At 39.4% G+C, this 25,100-nt stretch overlaps 1 protein-coding gene across 3 annotated transcripts in view; it reads right to left on the bottom strand.

The window, feature by feature from the left end:
- Positions 1-25,100, bottom strand: part of nphp4 (nephronophthisis 4) — a 179,345-nt gene that overhangs the window by 140,460 nt on the left and 13,785 nt on the right. For 2 of the 3 annotated variants that reach the window (XM_066643834.1, XM_066643835.1), the window contains 3 exons: positions 14,778-14,932; positions 14,157-14,221; positions 3,618-3,773 (listed from right to left, as the gene is read on the bottom strand). In XM_066643834.1, the coding sequence (XP_066499931.1) occupies positions 3,618-3,773; positions 14,157-14,221; positions 14,778-14,932 (376 nt within the window). Of the gene's footprint in view, positions 1-3,617; positions 3,774-5,009; positions 5,078-14,156; positions 14,222-14,777; positions 14,933-25,100 lie in introns of those variants that run through there. The other variant, XM_066643837.1, reaches the window with a different exon arrangement.

Below are 25,100 nucleotides of genomic sequence, written 5' to 3'. Positions count from 1 at the left end.
AGGAATGCTCGGACCTGACACCCATAATGTGGTGGTGCACCGTCATGCTTGAAAAACTCAGGGAACATGCCAGCTTCAGTGCATAAAGAGGAAAACACATCATGATGTAGCAATTTCGCATATTCAGTGGCTTTGAGGTTTCCACTGATGAAGAATGTCCCCACTATCTTTGTACCCCATATAGCACACTATACCATCAAGATGTGCAGCACCTGAAACTACGGATACTGGAAGCCTGTGCTAGCATTTCTCCTGCGGTGTTTCTATCAGTGTGTGAAGAGTGGGAGAAGAGGGTTGCATTGACAATCCAACACAATGGGCAGCACTTTGAACACATTTTATAAGTGGTCAGAAACTTGTAAATAACTCATGAAAGAATAAAGTTACTTTAAAAGCAAGCACACCATTGTTTTTCTTGGCCCTCTTCCCATTGAAAAAACAAAAGTTGGATCCAAAATGGCCAATTTCAGAATGGCCGCCATGGTCACCACCGATCTTGAAAAAGTTTTGCCCCCTCCCATATACTAATGTGCCACCAACATGAAGTTAATATCATCAACCATTCCCATTTTATGAAGGTGTATCCATATAAATGGCCCACCCTGTATAAAATGAAAGTTCAATAGCATCAATGCTTCAGTCAGAAATTCAAAATATAGTAATAAATAAATCATATAAAATCAGTTCATGTTTTTTATTGCCTGTGAAAGGAGTCAAATCACATGCTCTCTAGGAAACACCTCTCTTTATTAAACTGTAAAAACTGGTTGAACCTTTACTTGTGAACTTATGCAGCGTTATTGTTCTGAGTCTGCACCGCATGGCTATCATAATTTGCCTGCTGTGCTGAGCACACCCAAACAAGGCTAGCTTACAGCGGTGCCAGAAACACCAGCCAAAGTGTTCACTTTATGAGAACTCATCCTTGATGTTTAATTCAGGTTTCTCTGTGAAAACCCAAAGAGAGACTCTCCCTGGTGGCTGCGAGAACACGTTCAACTACACACAGGTGAAGCGAAACATCTTTCATAATTAATACATACAAAAATATATCTGTTCCACAGAGCTCAAAGAAAAGGCAGCCGTAGTTTCTACACCACATATGCTATACAATGCATGTTTGTTTCTATAATGCTCTACCTTCATTCTATATGCTGCAAGCTATGCAGTGTGTAGCTCATTTACAATTTATAAATAAGGCCTTGCTTCATATAAACGTGGTTTGTGGGTAAACAGCATTTTAGTTTCTTCTCTTCAACAACAGTATCATTAATGTGCACTTTAATTAGTGCTGTGATGTGTGCATGCCTGGCTGGGTATGAAGTGAAGCTGTGAATGCACAGTACTGTGCAACAAAGCAGACTCCTTTGTTTTTATAAGTTATTACATAATGCATAATTTTAAAAACGCAATAACCTTTGAAAACACTGGATCAGTAAGAAACTCATTCCGCACCAGATGACAACCCCAAGCACACTGTTGAGAAGATCAATATATATTAAACAAACAAGCGGCGGGTGTTTTTAGAACAATGGACTGATTGCCCCCAAATGTCAACATCACTGAATGCAAGTGTTTGTTTTGTTTGTTTGATTATTCCCAAATATTTGCTGAATTGTCTCCACAATTATTATTCATCACCAACAGAACTCTTTCAGTTAAATCTCCTTGAGACTCCTCCCAGGCCTGGGATGGTGGTTTGCTTTCTCCAAAGCCATGAGGCCAACCTAACGCTTTTTTTCCAAATTGCTGCTAACTCAATGCCACTGAAGAGTTTTATGTGTGGGAGGAGTAGGCAAACTGCCCAGAGCTTCATCAGTCATCAGATACACGTGACAGGTTTTACCACAAGCAGGAATATTGGGGAGATAAAGACACAGCCTAGTCATCAAGAGACCCATGCCAATTATGCTTTCTAGGACTCAGGAAGCTTACGAAAAAATAGGGAAAGGAACCAGTGACCTCCTAGTGATACGCTTAACTGAACTTGTACAGTGTAATTATCAGTTAAATATGTAAATACGTTTCTTTTTTGCTTTATGACTTAGGGTTTACCCTAACTGGAAATTACATAAATAACAGAGTTGTAGTTTTAAACAGTATTGTATATTTCTTGATTTATTTGCGTGATTATGTACATGTCAAATATAAGTTCAAAATGTATGTACACATGTTCAAGTGTGTGCTTGTAAAAGGTGTTTACTGACATTGTTTGCTGAAGATATCCATGTGTACCCTTTGTATGTGTACAGAAGTGTGTGTGTGTTTATGTGTACACACAAGTGACAGACAGAAGGGAGCAGGCCTGGATATTTGTCTAAATCCAAGCCATTGGATCTTCACTCTGAAGGATCAGTCAGTCTGTCACTGTAACAGCAGAGCACGTTCACTAACACTTAAGACACGCACACACACAAATGTCCAGCGAGGCTTATCTATACAGCAGCACTGAAGCACTGCAGCTAAACAAGTGCAGAGACCTGCAGACATTACAGCATACAAAACACATGGGGGGGGGGGTTAAGCATTTAGGTGACTCAGAGCGTGAGAAAAGGCAAGAGAGAGAGAGAATGAATACCTTTACAGTGATTACTGCTAGATGACAGTATCTCTATTTGCTAACACAGGAGCAGGGAGACACAACACTAACATTCGACTCTAGCACGTTATTGGTGTAATGGATTGGTGTAAAATTGCTTTCTTCTGTGAAAGTGTTCATGTTCCCATACAAACAGAATAGCATTCACAGGTACTTGAAATGTTTCCCCAGTGATGTGTTTTAAGAGTATTAATATGCCGGAATAAAGAGGTACAATAATGTGGCCTTAGGGATGGCTTTAGAAAGTGAAGGAGTCTAAGAGTACGATGTGTGTATGTGAGAGAGCAGTGGGGGGAAAGACATAAAAAGAAAGCGAGCAATTGAGTGAGTCTCAGAGAGAGTGAGAGAGGTAGAGTGGGGGGCAAAAAGACGACATAAAAAGAAAGCGAGTAATTGAGTGAGTCCCGGAAAAAGAGAATGGGAAATGGAGAGTGAGAGACAGGGAGAATGTGTCTCCGTCTGGTTCTAAACCTCCAGTCTGAGGTCAGGCTCTCTTAGCTATGTGGAACAGTGCTGGATTAAACGGGCATTGTGCTTGACTCCCCAATCTCCTCTGCTCTGTCAAACCCACCGCATTTCATTACACACATTCATAAACTGCAGCTTTATCCAGCACTCTATCTGTGTGAGCAGGATTCACTGCTGCTGAATCAAAGCCCCATTTACAGAAGAAAAGAAAGGGGCAAGAAGGCTAAAAGGCATTTACTTATGTTTAAGGCTTGACTTTTGACCTGGGCTTTGGAGGCGGGAGACTTGGGATCCATCCTACAGACAACAATTCAGTCCGAAAAGAGAGCGTATTCTCCAGCAAGGTCTTAGGAGCTTGTTCAGCTGTCTCCATAGCAACAAAGGCTCTTCTGCTCCAGCTGAGTTGTTATGGAGTGTAATTTGATGTGCTTTTCTTTTTTTATGGAGCTGAGGAATATTATCCTTTAGGCTACTTCAGGGACTACTTAAAACCTCTCATTTCCTCTCCTAGCATGGGTGTTAAGCACGCTGGCAACGTGGGTAATCTTACCTGTGCCATCAGTGGGTGGTGCAACACCAGGGATGAGGTCATGGCCGGAGACCAGGACATTTGGCGGGAGCAGGTGCATGATAGGCCGCAGGGCAGGGTGAGGCTGGAGAGAATACAGCAGCTGGGTCCCTTCCATTACAGATAACACAGCATTCACTGCAATAAATAAATAAACAAACAAACAAAGTCAAAGCAGAAAACATCAACACAGTGTATTCAAAAAAAATAATAGACAAATCAGCCTGACTGCTTTCATTACAGAGAACAATAACACTGCAAAAACAAAGCATGTTAAATTTAGGATTTGATTCGGCAGCCGGAGCAAACTCAAACCATCATGATTTTGGCCAAAATACATTGTCAATTCATTTACAAATTTGCATCTCAATATTTTCTACTTTGGATTAAACAGATAAAGAAATTGTGCCCAAGACTATATTAATGTCATTAAACCTTTATGAACAATTAGACAGATTGAGTAGGTCATAATTCATGATGAGCCTCAGGCACCAATGGTGGCTTCTCGCTGCTTCAGGTGTGTGTGTGTGTGTGTTTTCACTGTCATGGCTGGGTTAAATGCAGAAGACAAATTTTGTTTTACTGTTTGTACAATAACCATAAAGTACAATTTCAGTTTCATAAAAGGGGTATCATGGTGGCAGTGTGATAGTCACAACAGCTCCAGGGTTCGAGCCACGCCTCTACTTTCTGTCTGCGAAGAGTTTGGTGTCTCTCAGTGTCTGCAGGGGTTTGCTCCTCCAGTGTACAAACACGTGGCCATGCCAAAGTGTCCGTAGCTGTGTAGGAGTGAGTGAATATGCAAGTGTGTGGTGCCCTGTCTTGTTCTGTTGTTCCTGTTCTTGTCTTACACTGTAATTATATGTCTTGCGTTGTTGCACGCATTCACAATCGTGCACTTCTGTGAGAGTTGCATTTTATGTAGCACCTTGGTCCTGGAGAAATGCTGTTTCACTGCACTGTGTATAGTGCATAATGTATAGAGTTGAAACGGCAACATCCTTATTTGACTTATGTCAGACATGACATAATGACTTATGAACGATGGTTTTCAATAACGTGTTACCAAACAATTCTAGACTACCCCCAAGACACGGCTGCCCTTAAGCTTCAGATCAAATCAAAGCTTAGCCACAAACAACCAGAGAACCAGTTCCCGGCACCTCTTTGTCTTGTGCAAGTCTTATGAAAGTTACAGGAGCAGAGACTAATCACAATCTATTGTAAGTGCTGAGATAGTCTAAGGCCTAAGGGCTGAGACTCTAGAAATTCAAAATATAGTAATAAATTTCTCTTTCTTTCTCTTTATGGAAAGAGTGGATGTACATATACGGTGACAGGTAACTGTGGGAACAAACATTTAAAAGGCCTCACCTGCTCCACTGGCCACCAATAAGCAGTCATTTCCCACAAGCAGGTATCAAAATGGGCCAGCAAGAAGTGCTCAATTTTTCATCAGGCCATATCTCTATCTCTCCCTCTCTCTCTCTCTCTCTCTCCCTCAGCTCCATTACTGTTTCTGGATCACACGAAGCCTGGAATCACCTTCACTCAGATGGAAATAACACTTCCCAATCTGAACACAACACAGACACACAGTGGGTGGGGATAGGTGGGGAAATGGCTGGGGCTTTCCCCACATACACACAGGCACAAATGTAAACACACACGGATGGCTCCAGGTGCCAGCAAACATTTTCTCATTCAAGAAACAAATGAGGCCCATGCATGACGCAAATGGCAGAGGCATGCCATCACAGCAGTCCTAATAGCTTTTGCTTCGTTTCCATATAATGAATGTGGGACTATAGGGTCCCAATGTCTCTCTCTCCCTCTCTCTCTCATTCCCTCTTTTGCAACACAAGCCTAACGGCAGCGTCAAATTAGCTACACTCATAAAAGGAAAGTAAACAACCTTGACATCTTAATTGCGTAAGACGCAGGCGAACAATGTGGGAACGCTCATAAACAAACCGTGTGCAATGGCTACGGCACATTGTGGCTTTCCTTTACGAAACTAATGGAGGAAGTTTTGCCCTGCAAGTAAATTCAGTTCCCACATCTTGGCTCACTGCAACGGCTCAATAAGTGCCTCGACTAATTACACCCTTCCATCCATGAAAGAAGTTCGCTACTGATCTCCACTGAATTAGTCATGATTAAACCCACAATTTATGAATTCCTGAATAAATTATCATGAGGGCTCTGGTTTTTCAATATTACGACTGTACTTTAAATGAAGACAGCTATGGAGTGCTAAACAAACTGCTTTATATAATATATAACAATGGAATGATGCCAGTTTTTTAACAAAAATGTCATTCATTCATCTTCTGTAACTGCTTCATCCTGATCAGAGTCACAGTGTCTGGACCCTATCCTGACAGTTCGACCATCAACCATTCAAACAAATAGCCTGAAGTTTTTTAATTATAGGAGGAAACCCAGTCCGATGCAGGGATAACACAAACTAAATTTGAAAATACCTGCAAAATGCCCCAGTGACAAATAACATATCGATCTGATTTTTTATTCTAACAAAAAAAAATATAATGCACTACAAGATTCTTTTGAATTTAATATTTTACAGCAGTCAGCTGTAGCTTCAATTAAATAACTCAAACATTATATGTACATTACAAGGGTTGGACAATGAAACAAACACCTGGTTTTAGACCACAATAATTTATTAGTATGGTGTAGGGCCTCCTTTTGCGGCCAATACAGCGTCAATTCGTCTTGGGAATGACATATACTGCACAGTGGTCAGAGGGATTTTAAGCCATTATTCTTGGAGGACATAGGCTCAATAATATTTAGATCTGGTGACTGTGCAGGCCATGGGAGATGTTCAACTTCACTTTCAAGTTCATCAAACCAATCTTTCACCAGTCTTGCTGTGTGTATTGGTGCATTGTCGTCCTGATCCACGACACCACCTTCAGGAAAATGTTTGAACCATTGGATGCACATGGTCTTACTGGTGCAATGTGCAGTTAATGAAGATTGGCCACCAGGCTGCTCCAATTTATCCATGAAACCTCCCACACTGAAATGACAGGTGTTTCAGTTTCATTGTCTAACCCCTGTATATATCACTTCAGATATCAATACAGATAAGTCTATTTAAAATGGATCAACTGGACTTCTAATATAAAACTTACATAAACCTATTACACTCAGATTTATATGCAAAGCAATTATACTCAGATTTATATAAAAGTCCATTCCTGCAAATTGAAAAGAGATCCAAGTCACCAAGTAAGTCACCATAATTATATAATTAAATCATAATTATTAGATACATAGTAGTATTATAATATATTAGTATCTCAATTATGAATGTACATCTCATAATTATGACTTGCTAACTTATAAAAATGACTTGGTATCTCAATAATGAATGCATATTTTATAATTATGTCTTAATATCCCATAATAAACATCTGTGGGCTGAGCTTGGGCTCAAACGTATTTTGTAACGTCTAGGATGTCAGTGTAAATGCAAATATAATGTCTTGGCATTAAAAAAAAGAAACACTTTACAAAAATCAGAAGTTGGTTCCTCACCATTTGCTGCTCTGCAGTCTGTTTGCTCAAAACCAGCCTAATGTGTTTACGAAGACCCAGTGTCTGAGTTAAAAAATACAAACTGTCTCTGTCCGGTACGCTAGGCTTTCTCTCTCTGCTCATGGTAGAGGTATGTGGAGTATTTTAAGACGAGAGAACTCCAACAAGCACAAACCTAAATGAGGACTATTTATTTATAATGAGGACAATATTTATTTATTTCTGCTGAGTTAGATCACTTAAGGTGGAAATGTCTCCAAATTTGGAAACTGCAAACTTCATTACCAAAAGTACTACAAAAGTAAAAACTCGAGTTACAAAGGAGTTTCTGTGGTAATTCAAACAGTGAATAAAAACTTAGACAAATTCAACTTCAGCCATGTGCAGTCATTTTTTTCCCCCTCAAACAGACAGTTCCACATTAAAAAAAAAGAAACGCAAAGCATCCGAATGTAAACAACCAGCGAGAACTTTAAGTGAAGGAAATAAGCTTCCTTAGATTTATGCATCCATCCAGCCCCTCTCAAGGAGATACTGTGTGTCGAGGTGAGCCCAACTGTATGCTCTCTCTCCAGGTTGGAAGTGAGATCCTGCCTCAAGTGGAGGAGTTTAAATACCTCGGGGTCTTGTTCACGAGTGAGGGAAAGATGGAGCTAGAGATTGACAGGCGGATAGGTGCAGCGTCAGCAGTAATGTGGGCTCTGTACCGGTTCGTTGTGGTGAAGAGGGAGCTGAGCAGAAAAGCAAACCTCTCGATTTACGTTCAATCTACGTCCCAACCCTCACCTATGGTCACGAGCTTTGGGTAGTGACCGAAAGAACGAGATCGCGGGTACAAGCAGCTGAAATGAGCCGCTGCTCCTCCATGTCGAGAGGAGCCAGTTGAGGTGGTTCGGGCGTCTGGTCCGGATGCCTCCTGGACGCCTTCCTGGTGAGGTGTTCCGGGCATGTCCAATGGGGACGAGGCTCCGGGGCAGACCAAGAACACGCTGGAGAGACTACATGTCTCGACTGACCTGGGAACGCCTCGGTATACACCCGGAGGAGCTAGAGGCTGTGGCTGGGGAGAGGGAGGTCTGGGTTTCTTTGCTCCGATTGCTTCCCCTGCGACCCGGACCCGGATAAACGGTGGATAATGGATGGATAGATTTATGCATCAGCTTTCTTTGTATTTTCCTCACTGACTTCTAATCTAGCATTTTTTTTAAATATCACCTTGATAACTAACGTGGTCCATCTGTCCTACTTTAATATGTAGAGTATATCCTGAAGTGGACCACACCCTAAACATATGGTCACTTCAGGCATGACCGTTCTCCTACTAAACTCCAGGGACTCCCCACCCTAATGATTCTAATTGTGTTTTTACACCATAATACAACACATTTTAAAAAGAAGAAATGGCAGAGTTCATTTTGTTTTTTGGTCAAAGTCTAATTATCAAAGCTAAAATACAGAGATTGTGGAAAGCATGATTAACACAAACAAATTATCTTCTCAAAAAAAATGAACAAATACACATTATTAGGGGGGTACACAAACTGTAAGTGGTCTCAGGTGCAATGAAGAGGTGAATCAATGTGTTTCTCTTTGTACCTTGTAAAGTTCTAGTCCCTGGTTCTATTAAGCATTAGTTGTCATATCAGTTAATCATCAAAATGTGTTTTCCACTCTTCAACCCAGGCCTATCATTGCACATTAATGTTTAGCCTGTTAAGAGACCTTGTTAAGACATTGGTGTTAATTGTCAGTACTTAAACAATTTCCATCTGTGTCCTTATGTCAACTGCATTCTTTATAACAGGACAAATGTTGCTGTGTTTGACTCATACCATTTCCATAATCTGCAATGAAAAACAAGGGTATTAACATGCAAAACACTTCTAATCGTAGCCCTCATTTAGCCTCCCAATCTGTCCAAAATAAAAAACACAACCAACCACAGTCAGCATCAAAAAGGCTTGCTCCAAACAGGCCATGCACACCCTGTGAGATGAAAAGCAGCATTTATTTTCTCATCTCCCTCCATTTAAGCCCAAAATGAAACCTTGTTCTGTTTCCCTGTATTTTTCCCCCTTCACAGGCACATGTACACATGCCCAGACAAACAGATGATTCATGAACAGAGGAGTGTATGCAAACGCGCAAGCATTATTAGTCTCAGCTACTGCTATTCACATGTCCTTCCTCCCTCCCTTCCACACACACTCACTCTCTGTGTAGTGTTGGCCCAGGCAGGATGGGGTCTGTCCAGGAGAAAGGCTTAGGTTCTGTTCAACAGTGGCCAGTGGCCCACTGGGCAAAAGAAGACAGAGTTGGTGCAGGCTCGCATCAGCCTCTGGCAAAGGCTCCTGGCATCTGAGCTTAAGTGAGTGTGTGCGTTCGAGAGAGACAGAAAGAAAAACATCAAGAGAAACAGAGAGAGAGAGAGAGAAAAAAGGGCCCGAGATCAAGTGAGTCTAAGCATGACCGTGGGTGCATAAGAGTGTGTGTGTGTATATGTAGGTATGTGGGATGGATTTTTCCCTGGCTGCTTCATTCTTTCTGTCAGAAATTTCAAGACATTTAGTTTTTCTTAAAATAAGATTTATATTTGGTGAACACTTAACATTTCAATTATTCAAACTGCCATATGGCAACTCAACTGCAAACAATGGATATTTAATTAAAAACATTCCAACTGTATATAATCAATTCTAATCATCTAAAAAATATATTAAATTAAATCACAGCCGTCATCAATCATCAGCAAGTATCTCACAGTGTGGACTTTTAACTAGGGTTTCAAAAAGAAAACTGTGAAATCATTAGTGTGTTAAAGCCAAGTATATACTGTGTGTGTGTGAGTGTGTGTGTGTGTGAGTGTTTTGATTGTTTGTTTGTTATAGGGGGCTAGGGACTGATATCCGTAGAGAAACTAGGACTACTGACAGCGGCCGACAACACTACACTCTCTGGTCCCAGAGCGGGCAGCGGTTCATTCTCTCTAAGGCACTTTCTCTTGAAAGATGAGGCCAAGAAGTGCCTGCTCACTCTCTCCCCCAATTACATTACTCTTATCTCCTCCACTTCACCCCTATTCAAGTGTCATTCTGGGTTCTTTCCTTTTTTTAAAAAAAGGTGAGTGCCTCTTACATCAAGAGGCAAGTGAGGAACCTGGGGGAAAACCCTCATTTATTTAATATGAGCTTGAGTTAAGTTCAATAAAAGCATAAAGAACATTGTGTCTTTTTTTTCCCTACTAAAGGCAAAAGTAAATAACCTAATAAAGTCCTATTTCGATGTGTAGCTGCTGTTTAATATTTATTTACCTACTGACATCTGAATACGTATTTAAAAACCTGTTACACGACATATCAAAATATTTTTGATATTTTCACCATTTATATGTATCTGTATTCTGACATTGTTTTAGCTTTAAACTACACATCAGTCACAAAACATTCAGAATTCCACTGCTTAATTTGTGGAGCTGTAGAAAAAAAAAAACTAATTAACTTCAAATATCTAACTGCTCTTATGGGCAGCGTAACAGGGTACTTTCAATTCTGGGAAAACAAAAGGGAAACTGAAATCTCACCGATTTCATTCAAACCTTAAAACACCTGGGGCTTTTCTGGGACGTGCAGTTGTCAACAATCCACAGCTGAGTTTGGCCTGTTTTTGAAAACCAAGAACCACTTGTGACAAAACAGAATACAAACTAATCCCCTTGACATTTGTCCAAAAGTTCTAGATGATGGCACACAAGCAAAACCAACACCACAGACAGGGGTGCAATATCTGATGAGCCAATGTAGCCTAAATAAATAAAAATGTTTAAAAAAAAAAAAAAACAACATGTTCATCAGTTCTATCAATCAATTATCAAATCAAAAATATCACCAGTTACATACCAGTTTACACTGATTTAAAGAGGTGCAAATTAATTGCATTGAATACAGACAAATGGATAGACCACTAGTTCAGTACCAACAAGGAGTGGATGTGGCTATTCGATCTGAAAAGGAGTTATCAAAAATCCTATTTTTTTCATTTGCTTTATTGTAGTTTTGAGTAAGGCATGAATAGTTTGGAAGATTCTCAACAAAACGTTATTGATCTTTAAGCCAAACAGTACGTGTATAAATCACACCAACCCAAGACATTAAAATGAATCACAAAATCAGCCCAAACAATCACGTGTGTTTCACTTGTTATGATAGGTTTACAAAATTAAAGACGGGTAAACTCCATCCATAATCCTGTAGAATTATATTCATATATTAATCATTTAAAGTGTGGATACAGATAAACGTCTTAAATATACTTTTAAAAATAAAGTGCCCTCAATTTTCCTCTCAAATGGCAAGACGATCAGTTACGTAGTTAACACACACACACAAAATATATTTCTCTAAGACAGCTCAATCATTTTTCCGTTAGATTAACGTGAGAAAAGCGTAATGCTGTATGCATAAAACATGGAACTCTTTGGTGAAAACGAACTAGCCGTTTGCACAATGTCTCCCTGAAGCCTGGAAAAGAACTATATTTTTCATTAGCCACTCTTTCACTCACACACAGGTCAGATTTTACCTCGTGGTTTGATTGTGATGCAGCGTTTCCCACTGTAGGTTTTGAAATGTAATTATGAAAAGTTTCTGCTTTTCAAGTGAGGTGAGACAGAGGGACATTCAGATTGTTTCTATGTGAGAATTCCTATTCAGAAAATCTGATTCTTTTTATTTACTTATTTATTTATTAATTAATAAATAAATAAATGCATTTTTAGTGCATCATTCATTTAGGGATCTGGGGACTACACAACACACACAGGGAAGTAAGGTTACTGATTAATACGGTAGAAATGAGAATTGAGAAGAAAGAGAACCAGGCAAAAATGGCTAAAAACCAGGGGGAAAAAGGAGCTTAAACTGGTCATTCTGAACACGGCTATTTAGACAGTAGGGGAACACTGCTGTGGTGTTTGAATGTTACAGACATTTCATTAAGACCACTGCAGAAATCTGATTATGAAAAAAAAATATGTACCTTTCAAGAATTAGTTGATTTAATCAAACAGCCTTTCATTTCACGTGTAAAGCTTTCAAGAACCTTCTATACACAGAGAATTCAAACAAGCATCTTTTTCTGACCTCAGCAAAATTTGCATGAACACCTTTAGGTGGGAAGAAGGATATTCTGAGTTGGAATATTCCGAGCACACATTTGCTCCCCATTTGTGAACACAGCCTTAAATCCAACTGCCTCAGGCTCCCTAACTTTACAGCCCTACAGAGCATAGAGTACAAGGGACAATGAACCAAAAGTGAAAGCTGACTGTAAAAAGACACTGTGTAACATACAGTAGGGTCAAGTTATAGCTTTAAAACTGCTCACTTCTGCTTTGGTCTCATATACACTAGTGCTATCTGTCTACCGCAACAACAAATCAACAAATGTTGCACTTTTACCAGCTGCTGGGCTACACTGCCCCTACAGTGGCCACCACGCTGCTCGCAGCCACAGTGTAGGCGTTCAACTCAGAAGACAGCCGGAACAACCTGTTTATCTTTGGCCCACAATAGAGCACAGCACATACAAATCCAGAGTCTTTTAAATCTAAATTCAATACCACAATTCACCGTAATAGCATCATTTAAAGGTCCACGTTAGGTAAGAACTGCCTCCCTAGTTAGCCAATTAGACTGGACAAAGCAATGACCCCAGGTAGATTACTTAAAACTAGCTAGAGCTGATCTCAAACAGCGTGTGTGTGTGTGTGTGCGCGCACACGCATGTGCTGAGATGCTTGTTGCTCAGGCAGGACAGCTCCTCCTCCCAGCATGGAGAGGGATAATTGAGAGAAAATGGCAGGTAGCAGAGCGAGAGCGTGAGCAGGAGACTTTCGACTGAAGCTCAAATCTGAGAGAATTTTAGATCAGCTTCCCTCCTTCTCCTCAGTCACTCATGGCCTACCTTCTCTCATTCACACACACACACAAAACACATCCACCACAAAATACACTGTGCCCTCCTACACATACCAAGACGGAGGAAAAGTTAGATACAAAACTCCTCAGGAAAAAGCTAGGCCAAAGTCATTAGCACTCACATCAGACGTTATATCATAGTCATGCTATGTGCCATGTGTACTCGAGGCTCTTTAAGAATGCACTGGGCTGCAGTGAAAGTGACAGCAGGAACATTCTCAATAATAAAGACACCAAATCTCAGGGTTTTTTTCAAAGAAGTGCCATCAAAGGACGACTCCTGGCTCCCTAAAGAAGCTTTGGTCCAGATTTGAAAAGAGACGAGCAAATGTGAAGAACCAGTTTAATGTTTAAAGGAAACTTCACAAAGGTTTTCCTAGAGCTATTATTCAAACCAGAAACTATTGCATATAATACATTAGGGCTGAGCTATTTTTATTTAATTTCAAAGTAGTTTTTGACAACGTGTAACATCTAACCATCTCCTTATTAAATATCTTGTGAATATCACACTTATTTCCTTTAAGCACCACTTTTACTTGGAGTGCACCAATCCTGTCGTATAAAATGTCAGATTTTTCTGCAAAGTGTTCATTATTAATAAAAAAGTTTAATAATAATAATAAATGTTCAATTTACATAAAGTTTTTCTCATACCCAATTATTGTCAAACCTGATGGATTCAGTGCCTACAGCAACAATTATTTCCCCAAAAATAACGTTCAATGCCCAGGGGTAGAATTTATACTTGCATTACTGTTTACAAAAATCATGGAGTTTAAACAAAAAAGAATAAAAATCATTATTTATTGATTAGTACTCTCACTATGAGAACAAGAACAAAAACCAGTGCAAATCTATAGTAACTTTAAATGAATGTAGCATTTAATAGAGAGGTATTTGCAGTCTGAGTAGGTAAATGTGTGTGTGTGTGTGTGTGTGTGTGTGTGTGTGTGTGTGTATTGACTGTACTCACTCTGCAGGGGGTCTCTCAGTGTCGGATGTAGCAGAGCTCGGGGTGTACCATGGAATAAACTCAACCTACAGCACACAACAGGAACAATGCATTCACAAAAATTGTTACCCACTGTTAACCCTTTTATCTTTTTTTTTTTTTAAATACTGAGTACTGGTTATATTTCAGGCTCTTTTTCCCCCATCTCTACTGTTATAGGGCTTATTCCTCCTGTTAACCAATCTACAAAACACACAACTTATATTTAAGGAGTCACCTTTTCTGAAAAACAATGATTACCAATGCTTTTTTTTTATGCATTTCTTCGTCTAGATACAACCTCTGCGTTCACAAAACCCCAGGACGTGAACGAGACTGCATAGCACTGGAATGAAACTTCTAACCTTTTCTCAACACAGTAAGTGTGAATAAGGTCACAGAGGCCTGCATGCAAACCTGTCACCCATTCCCTCTCAGACCTTACACCAAGTTCTTCTGGTATCTATGTGCTAGACAAAGGTGTGGAGAGGCTCCACACATCAGTCCTCAGCCACCTTCCGAACAACTCTCAGCCTTTTTCTGAACCCATGCTGGTGGCATTGGCCACACTGTGCTGCTCTGAGGGACAGTTACGACCGTTACCTGCCCTCCCCATGAGGGGGTCCGGAGTCCGGCCGACTGGAGAAGAGCTGCAACAGCCCAAAGCCTACCCCCACTGCATTCTGGGTAGAAGGAGAGACCAGCTCCACCACAGCTACCACTGAACTCAGACACAGAGGAGTGTGAAAGTATATAACCTAAAGAGAGGGAAAAGAAAAAACAGAAGAAAATTGTTAGTACTTTGAATTATATAGGTCTATTGAAAAATGCAATTTGTGAAATCACTGCCATGTTGCCATTTTTTTTTTGTTGTTTTCTTAAAGCGACAGCACAATTAATACATTATGATGATTCAAGTGAATTAAATTAAGCACTGACATGGTTCTGTCTTTATTTAAACTGCTAAATTGTGCTGAAACCTATAGTTCCTCCTATCAGGCCCCATAAAAAGGCTCGAAGGACCTTATTTTGCCAAAACATACACATTTTTATCTGGAAATAAAAGCACCGGTCTGGATTCTTTTTCAGACCTTTACATAAATTGGTCCCATTTATAAAATGTACTGTTTCATGAGATTTAGCGGTTTGATGTGATTATAATGAATGGAACAACTAATTACTTTTTGTTTACTGTTTTATATATTATTATAAATTAATTCTCACTGTTTCCCAAGATCTGAAGGCGGAATAATCCCTAAATCTAGTCAAACAACCAGCATTCTACAATCAGAAAGTAGTCTACCAAGATCTTAATTGTGAAGGAAATATGACACACACAGAACTGTGTGGTTACCTGGCTCTTTGTGTATGTGTGTGTGTGTGTGTGTGTGTGTATGTGTGTGTGTGTACTGATTAATAATAGATTGCTGTAAGATAAACAGATTTAACTGCTTTAGCACCAGTGTAACATAATATAGCCATTAGCACATAAACCTTTGTTGTGAGGGGGGAAAAGGACAGAAAAAAAAAGACAGCGAGAGATGCAGACAAAGCGAGAGAGATTCATATTCCTTCCAGTGTTATTAAACATCTGTAATCTTTGGTTGTGCTCAAAAGTTGTCCCTGAGCTGTAACATTAGTTTTCATTTCCCTCATGTTTATTTCATGTGTATACTTTCACACAGCGCTCACGTCTTTGTTACTACCACCATTATCAGCTGAATTAGAGAGAGGAGAAAGAAGAGGTCACGGTGTGCAGGAGGATATGGCAACAGTAAAGGCAAAGATGCAGATGAAGAATAGGTGCTGCGGGGTTTGGAGACAGGTAGAGGAAAGAAAGTGCAAAGAGAGTGGCTCTGGAAGAGCAATATAAAACAGCACGTCGTCTATAAAAGCAGGAGGAAAGGTGAGAGGGAACGCTGCTGCTAAAACACCTCTAATTAACAAGCTTATCTAAATCAGCAGCGAGCTCGGCGAGGTAAACAGCGTGTCTTCCAGTTCTGCGGGTGGGGAAAGGGTGCAGCCAAGATGAGAGCAGATTTGGGAGGTAATTATTTGGTTTTGAAGCAGAGAGGCGAGGCGCATCTCAGGCACATTTCTTCGTATCTTCTGGGCGGGTGTCTCCTAGGGAATGTGAAATGAAGTGCAGGTCCTATCTTCACAATCATAGAACAGAAAGTCAAAAACCGCTACATGCAACATCACACACACACACACACACACACACACACACACACACACACACACACCTAAACATCTGAGCCAAGTGTGGGCGATCATGGAACAATATGCTTAATAGTAATTGTTTAATGATAATAAAGTTATATTTGATCTGAAAACATAAGAAACATACAGTTTATAGAATGCACTGGTGTAAACTTGGTCTTAAACAATGATATTGAATCTGTACATGTTTTTATATATATAACCTGCAAAAAACAGAGCCTACCTGGAATCATTGGGCGCAAGGCGGGAATACACCCTAGAGGGGGCGCCAGTCATTCACAGAGCAACACAGACACACACACATTCACTCACACACTCACACCTATGGACACTTTTGAGTCGCCAATCCACCTGCAACGTGTGTTTTTGGACTGTGGGAGGAAACCGGAGCACCCGGAGGAAACCCACGCGGACACAGGGAGAAAACACCAACTCCTCACAGACAGTCACCCAGAGCGGGACACGAACCCACAACCTCCAGGCCCCTAGAGCTGTGTGACTGCGCCGCCGCGTCGCCCTGCCTCAGAACAGCACTTATCAAATTATACAGACCTGAAAATAAATTTGGAATCTATTGAAATAAATAGAAGTATATGACTGCAACTTCATTTTATAGCTATGCAATTGACATGTCAATTTTCTAAAAATGTTATAAGTTTTAAAAGTATTAGAGACTCAATTCCTAATATGAAGACCTATATAAACTGCTAATAACGTAAGAAGCCTGTAATAGCTGCAAATCCTGGCAGAAAAAAACATAATAGTTCCTAACAGACATGGTTTAAGACTCAAATAAACAAGCATTACTAAATGCTACCCTCTGATAATGTTGTAAAATAAAGAATTGTTATTATATATTATTATTTTAATTTACAAGCATTTGCCTCAGGAGTCAACAACTAATAACAAGTGTATCACAACATTAAAACAAGGTGTTGAAGGTTAACAAGTGTGAACAAAAATATCTGTGGCCAGCTAAAATAAATGGTACTGATATTCTATTTAAACATTCTTATTAAAAACCACGTAAGCAGGTTTATTTATGATTTCTTTCTGATTTGCAGCAGTTTAAAAAAACTTTAGGAATGCAGGTTGCATGATGCTAATCAGTGAGGAAAAGTATTAGTTTTATTTGTTACAACAGCGGCCTCAAAGCACCAGTAGATCATACAGGAACCAAACGTAAGACACCACACAAACTCACAACTGAAGTAAGAGAAAAAAAAAACTGTGTAAATACGATTTCTTCAACAAACTTACAATAGTAAACTATATTCAAGGGCTAAACTTTGATTTCATGCACACTTTTCTGTGCTCTGTCGTCTACTTTAACATACCAGTGTTCCTTCAAACTTGATATGAACTGCAGCGAGTGGAATAAATAGATTTATATGAATCCATATTCACCTCAAGCTAGCTGCCTCCCAAGTGGAGATATTGATTTGCATTGTGTGTCTAAGGTTGCTATCCCCCTGTGTGCCTGTGCATGCATGTGAAAGTGAGAGTCAGAGAGAGATATTTGTGCCTTTCTCTTCCTGGTCTCTGCCCTGTGGCGTGGCCAGTGGTCTATGAACATATTTCCAACTCGAACACTTTTTTGTGCTTTCCCCCTCTCTACTCTGCTCTGACACCTCCCATTTCAGGCGGATAAGCCCAGATAACAATGACACTTCCAGACAGAGTATCTTTTTCATCCAATTCTTGTTTCATGCTCATCACTGAAGTTAAAATACACTGCAAAGGGAACTCAAAATGCTTGGCCAGAGAGGAACTGCTGGCGCATCTTTAGTCTCAATTCCAGCCATCTTGAGTTGGATAATGATGTTCGGACATGGTATAATTTCACTGCAGAAGTGAGTGAAATTATACCAATTGGAGGCCTTCACCACAAACAGCAGAAAAATAAAAGTGCAACTGAGAGCAAATACATCATTTTTTCATGCTTCCATGGTTATTTGATTTGCCAGTGCTTGGAACACACTCCCTCATCTCCAAAAGAAAGAGCATGCTGATTCCAAGTCAAGTATGAGAGGGATTTATGTTCTGCAGGCGTATTCTCCAACTATAGACACTGGCAAAGATTGGTCACATTAGAGAAATTGTAGCACTATTTGAAGGCCATGTTCCTGGGGATGTATTAACACATTACCTATCAAAACATGCTGTCTTGCTTCGTAGGGTTTGATTGGCTCCCAGCTGATGATCTCAAAAATAAATAAATAAAAAATAATAAATAAATAAAATAAAACCTTACCGCATTCAGGAATTTGATCATTTCTTTTTAGATTTATAAGAATTACATTAATATTAATAATATTCTTGTCTCAGGTCACTGTCCACTGTGAGGAGACTGGTGTGTTCTCCTAGTGGCTGTGTGGGTTTCCTCCAGATTTTCGGGCTTCCTTCCATATTCTAAACCAGGAGAACAGCTTTGCGAGTGGGAGTGAAAGGGTGATGCCTTGCAATAGTAAACTCGGTGTGTTTTTCTACCTTGTGTTCAAAGATTCCCAGTAGGTTCTAGACCCACCATGACCCTGGTCAGTATGTCCAGTTACAGAAAAATAATGTATAATTAATTACTTGTGATGTACAATGTGTGTGAATATATTTATTTAATGTTATTATTATTTTTATTTTGCCAGTGTGTTTGGCTCAAACCCATTAATGAAAATTCACTCAATCACATTTGATTTGTTGAGAGGTAAACACATGATTGCAGGATATAACAACCCTGTAATATAACTGTAGACAGCTCAAACAACTGCAATCAGGGGTAGATCTGTAGACCTTATTAGCTTAGATAACCCTGTTCATCATAATATGCTACCAAATTAATATAAGGACATGTAAATCCAATGAAATCCCTGCATTTCAAAAAAGTTTTAATGCACCGTCTGTGGAACTGGTCAGTGTTACAGCAAATGCACTACCAACTATGGCCTTCAGGGATAAGGATGTGGCAAACTGGTACCTAGTAACGTCAAATCTTCCCGAGTAGTAAACAGCAAAAAAAGATTCATAGTCCTTATACATCCCATTGACTGTTGCAACCTCAGCCCCACAGCAAGAACAACAACATAGCCAGTCCACTTTGGCAGATCAATACATGCACACTATTATTTATGTATTAAAATTTAAATTTAAAAAGTTTTTGCTTTCCTTTGATGCGCAAAACTCAAATTTAGATCCAACTAGCCACTCTACCAGTTAACAGGAATTCTGAACATCTTGGGTGATAGGCTGGCACTGTGGACACTTAAAGATATCTTCAGGACATCTATTCCAGCCTGATCTATTAAATATCCTCTCTACACAGAACTTTGATCCAGACACTATAGAGCCAATCCATGTCAAAACTGGCTCTGAGCAAAATGTAGCATACTGTTCATATCAATCTAACAGAGCAAGACCTAACTTGAACCCTCCCTATTTCATCACCTCCTAACTTGCTTTCCAATTTCATACATTGCCACTGTGAATCAATTTCACTGCAAGATGAAAGCTGTAGCTAGCAGATAACAAGACAGAAACATTAGTGAGGGATTAACTGAAATTTAAAAATAATAACAACTACTTTTATGACATGAGAATTATTTTCTGATAATGATTAAAAAGGAGCATATCCCATGTTTTTCATGAATTTTAATATTCTCTCCCCTAAGGTTCAGTTCTTTCGACAGAAGAGCCTTAAATCATTTTTATATGAAGGTTTCCAGTCTCTGCAGAACTTAGAATTATATGTCATTTTGTAATTGCACCTTTAATAATAGCTTAAGCTTCAACCTGAGTGGGTGGGGCTAAACATCTAAAGACTTTATATGTGCATAAGCGCTGGTGTATTTCATTTCAGTCTGGGTGCTTAGTATGCACATAAGAAGAGAAGTGAATGGGACACTTTTAGGAAGCATTAACACTGTTAACATGCTACAAATCCTTTTATTTCCTAAAGCAAGAATAAAAACCTCTTTCCCAATAGATCATATTGTCATCATCCTACAAGATATAATGAAATTAATCAATCCTCATGAACAACTGAATATTACTCAACATAATAAATATCCGCCCACACCCTAGTTTTGTTCTTGATGGCCCCCTTTGTGGCTCCATCAGTCCTTATTCCTTGTGTCATTTGTCAGGAAGGGTTTGGAGGCTTGTCTTCCTAATCCATCTCCACATATTACAAAGGCCTGAGGAATTAGGTGGTGTGTGGCACTGCCAAATTTTGAATTACGTGATTAGACCTTTCAGACACGAGCCCTGTGAGTCAGGATAAGTGAAGAATCACTGATGCTTACACCCTGGAGAAAACCTGGCACAACATTACTTAAAAAGCAACATCTGCAAGATGACATCCTTTAATCCGATGAATCAAAACAGCTTCCATTAAACTCCATAGCTCTGAATTATGCACAAGATGCTTCCTTCTTTGCTAATTTTCTCCTTACTATCCATGTTAAAAATGTAATCAACAACGTTATTATATTTGGTCTGTCTTCAAAAATAGGAAAGATGTTGACTTTATTTTCTAATGCAACACCCCTTCATTCCTTGGCGGATAGGATGTTGCAGAAATCTCAGTTTATAAAGATCTGAGCGTTGTCTCACTTGAGATTTTAATAAAAGTTTGTCTTCATTGAAACCGGAAGTTTATAGCTTTGGCTTTAAAGCTGCTTTGTGACAATTTCATTCATTCAGCCTCTGTAACCACTTCTTAAGTTCAGGGTCGCAGTGGGTCTGGACCCTACCTGGAATCACTGGGTGCAAGGCAGAAACACACCTAGGAGTGGGCCAGTCCTTTGCAGAATGACACACAAACACACACACACTTATGGACCTATAGCCAATCCACCTACCAATGTGTCTTTTTGAACCGTTTGCGTCTGGCCTAATATTTGCTATTAACAGTAACAATTGATATTGGTTCATTAAAGGTAAAGGTAAATAACCATTTGGTCCTAACAGGTACTGCTCAACAAGGGGGCGCTATTCAATTAATGTTTGAAAACTTCAAGCCAGAAAAGGTATCCTGAACACTTGACAAGCCTAGTACATTATATGACCTTGTCTTCTTCACACAATCCGACAGCTCAGCTCAACTTTCGCCACACTTACATCATTTTTATTTGCATCTTAGTTCTGCAATACATGCCTGTAAAGATAACACTGTGTGCTGCCTAAAAACCCTCAGAGCAAATGACTGTTAATACACAAGGGCTTCAGTGATCCTGACAGACTTTTCTAAAAAGTCTTATCTCCCTAACAGACTTATCTCCCCAGCTCTTTGTGGCTGCTCTAGTCTGGGCCACGGTGGGAAGCTATAGGTTTTTTTTTTTCTCCCGCAGGTACCCACCAGACAAACTTCAAACGTCAGCCAGAGGGCCTCCATCACCCATTTCAAAAGGTTTCAAATCAAACTGTCTGCAGCTTCACACTACCACAATTGGGAGAACTGGCACAGATGACATGACTCTACAGCACGTCAAATATTACACTACAGCGTCAAAAACAACTCCATGGAATCACTGATAAACAAAAACATCACATTCGAACCCATTGATAGTTTGTTTATTGTTGTCCTTTCTTGTTCTTTAATGCACTTTATTGAATTAGGGACATTATGTACTGATTAAACTCCAGGGACTACTTACTTACACATGCATTAGTTGCATTTTACAGTTCCTTTTTTTATTGACTGTCCATGTTAAATGCTAAACGTAGGGGACAGCATACAAATGATGCTTATTAAGAATCCAGAAATAAATGGCAATTGCTGTACAATTGAGTCCCAAAATTAACAATAATAACAATAGTGGTAATATAATTATTAAATGACCAATATTTTATGCAACTGACTGTTATCTGCAGGTGTTTTCTGGCTGTTTTATCTTCAGTGTTATTTGTTCTCGCATCTAGACCAAGTCAAACCTGAACAGTATGTTTTTCCACATTTCACAATCATACAATGTGTGGATGAACAAAGTGGTTTTATCTGATTTCTGACTGTGAAAACTGATATTTCTACAGTCCAATGTCTCTAAACACAACATTACCATGAAAAAAATTATTTTAAAAAGCATTCAGAATGTATTATTACGAGTAATTATTATTATTATTCGCCATACTTATATTGATATGTTTTCATTAGAAATCTCAGTATGCCTCCCCCATGTGACTGACCCTCACATCAAACAGAGAAGCAGCACTCGACCCTGCCAGGAACAGCATGTTTAGTTTTACGCGAAGACACTTTCCCTGAAAAGATCTTCAACAAATCATTAGTTAGGAGGAGGCATTTAAAAAAAATAAAAACAGGCAGTAGCGCCGCGTACTAATAGAAGAGCATTAAAACATCATCTAGTGCTGTGGAAGACAGCTCAGCTGTCACAGAGAAAGAGGGATTATAGGGAAGCTGTTCTGTTGCTGACAGATTAATTAAGGCAAAGGAGGGCGTGTTGGAGTACACTGGGTTTGAGATGTAGTAAAAACACAACATTTATGCTGTGTAAAGGGAAATATGACAGTTCCACAGAGTGCGTTTGTAAAAGCATCAAACAAAAGCAACAGAGAGGAAATAAATGGATGAAGACTTGGGGCTCTTGTTAAACCTGTGGAAGTTAATCAGTACATAATACACCATTTCTCAACAGGTGGGTCATCCACTTAATATGTTTTTCTTTTAAAAATGTAATTGTTGTAAAAGAAAAGCAACTTTAGAACGAGATGTTAGATTTATTCCCAAAAGCACAAGAAAATTTACTGATTAAAATAAGCGAGCTTGTCATCTTCAACATAATTAAGGTAGAGAGTGTTCAAACGGTCAATTGATTAGTTTTTTTTTATTATTATGTTAATGATAAGCATAGTCTGTTATTGTATTAAAGCTTATTTCTGTTTTCATTGTTACAAGTCAAAAGCCATACTTTCATTATTTAATTCTCTGCCCGAACGAACTGGTAATTTGGAACTAAATTTCTCAGCAAGAGGAAGCAAGTAAAAAAAAAAAAAAAAAAAAAACATTTCATAGAAAATTACATTCATTCATTCATTATCTGTAAGCGCTTATCCAGTTCAGGGTCGTGGCGGGTCCAGAGCCTACCTTGAATCATTGGGTGGAAGGCGGGAATACACCCTGGAGGGGGCGCCAGTCCTTCACAGGGCAACACAGTCACACACACACCTACGAACACTTTTGAGTCGCCAATCCACCTACCAACGTGTTTTTTTGGACTGTGGGAGGAAACCGGAGCACCCGGAGGAAACCCATGCAGACACAGGGAGAACACACCAACTCCTTAGAAAATTACACATAAGGGTTATATCTAGTTAAACATAGCATCTAAATTTCCCACAGTTAGCTTGTCCTACCTCTGCATTTATTTTGGGGAGGTGTTTTTAGATTTCAAAGAAATCTTCAGAGGGATTTATTCCATTCATTTTTGTAAACCTCTCTAAAATGTACTTTTAGAAGATGGTCACATTTTCAAAATCTCCCAGACTGATTCAGTTATTAGGCTAGGAAAAGTGGAAGAGCTTAAGTGGCAAGAGAAGGCACAACGTTAACAGCTTGACTATTTAAATGCAGATAGCAAAGAGTTGATAGTGAATACTTGGATTGATTTCTTTTTTTGTTAGATATGTTTCCTGCTTTCCATTGGCACAAAAACTGTGAATAGAGTAGAACAAAGAGAAATAATCTTATTTTGGAATGGAACTTAGCTCTGGTTGAGCTTACACTGGTTTAAGGTTTTAGTACATTAAAGCACAGTTGCAATATTCCTTTCATGGAATAAATCAGAGGAGTTAGAAAATAGAGTTCTTTCTGGATGAGGACAAAAAAAAGAAAAGAAAAAAACACTCTTTTGGGTCCTTAGGCAAGATACATTTAGAACCAATACTAGACTAGTAGGCAATTAGGAGGAATGCTGCTAGACTGAACTGCTGAGACACAGCCTTGCCCTATATTCCCCCTATTGTCTGCAATTACATATAATTACAAACTGTTCTGCAAGATATGCAATACGAAAAAAAGTACAAATTCTCACAGATCACTTATAATTCCCCATGTAAGACTTACCCCATGTTCGCTATGTTGAATTATCTTTTGTTGTGAGCTCAGAATGATTGTAGCAGCAGCACTGCGTAGCATGGCATATCTACATGATCAAAGCTTTCCCAAAAGCTGCTGGGAATATTCTCAATATCCTCAAATGTTCACTTACTCTATTTATAGGTTGTGGACCTACATCTTCACAAGAGGGTCAATAAACTTCCATTCGCAAGGATCAAGGCCTGTCCACTCATCCAGTGTGTGCTGTAAAGTTACAGTTGTTAGATCACATTGATAGAAACCTTTGTAGGTTAATCGTATTCTGTATGTGTTTGTCTCAGTCACCTGCGTTTTGGTCATGGACTGTGGATCAATGGTCATTTTATAGTCTGTTCAAAGATAACAAAATACATTCATTCATTCATTCATTATCTGTAAGCGCTTATCCAATTCAGGGTTGCGGTGGGTCCAGAGCCTACCTGGAATCATTGGGCACAAGGCGAGAATAAACCCTGGAGGGGGCGCCAGTCCTTCACCGGGCAACACACACACACACACACACACACACACACACACACACACACACACACACACACACACACACACACACACACACACACACACACACACACACACACACACACACACACACA

The sequence above is a fragment of the Hoplias malabaricus genome, chromosome 14 (assembly GCF_029633855.1).
Source record: "Hoplias malabaricus isolate fHopMal1 chromosome 14, fHopMal1.hap1, whole genome shotgun sequence".
NCBI classification, from domain to species: domain Eukaryota; kingdom Metazoa; phylum Chordata; class Actinopteri; order Characiformes; family Erythrinidae; genus Hoplias; species Hoplias malabaricus.
This window is presented reverse-complemented; position numbering and strand designations above follow the sequence as displayed.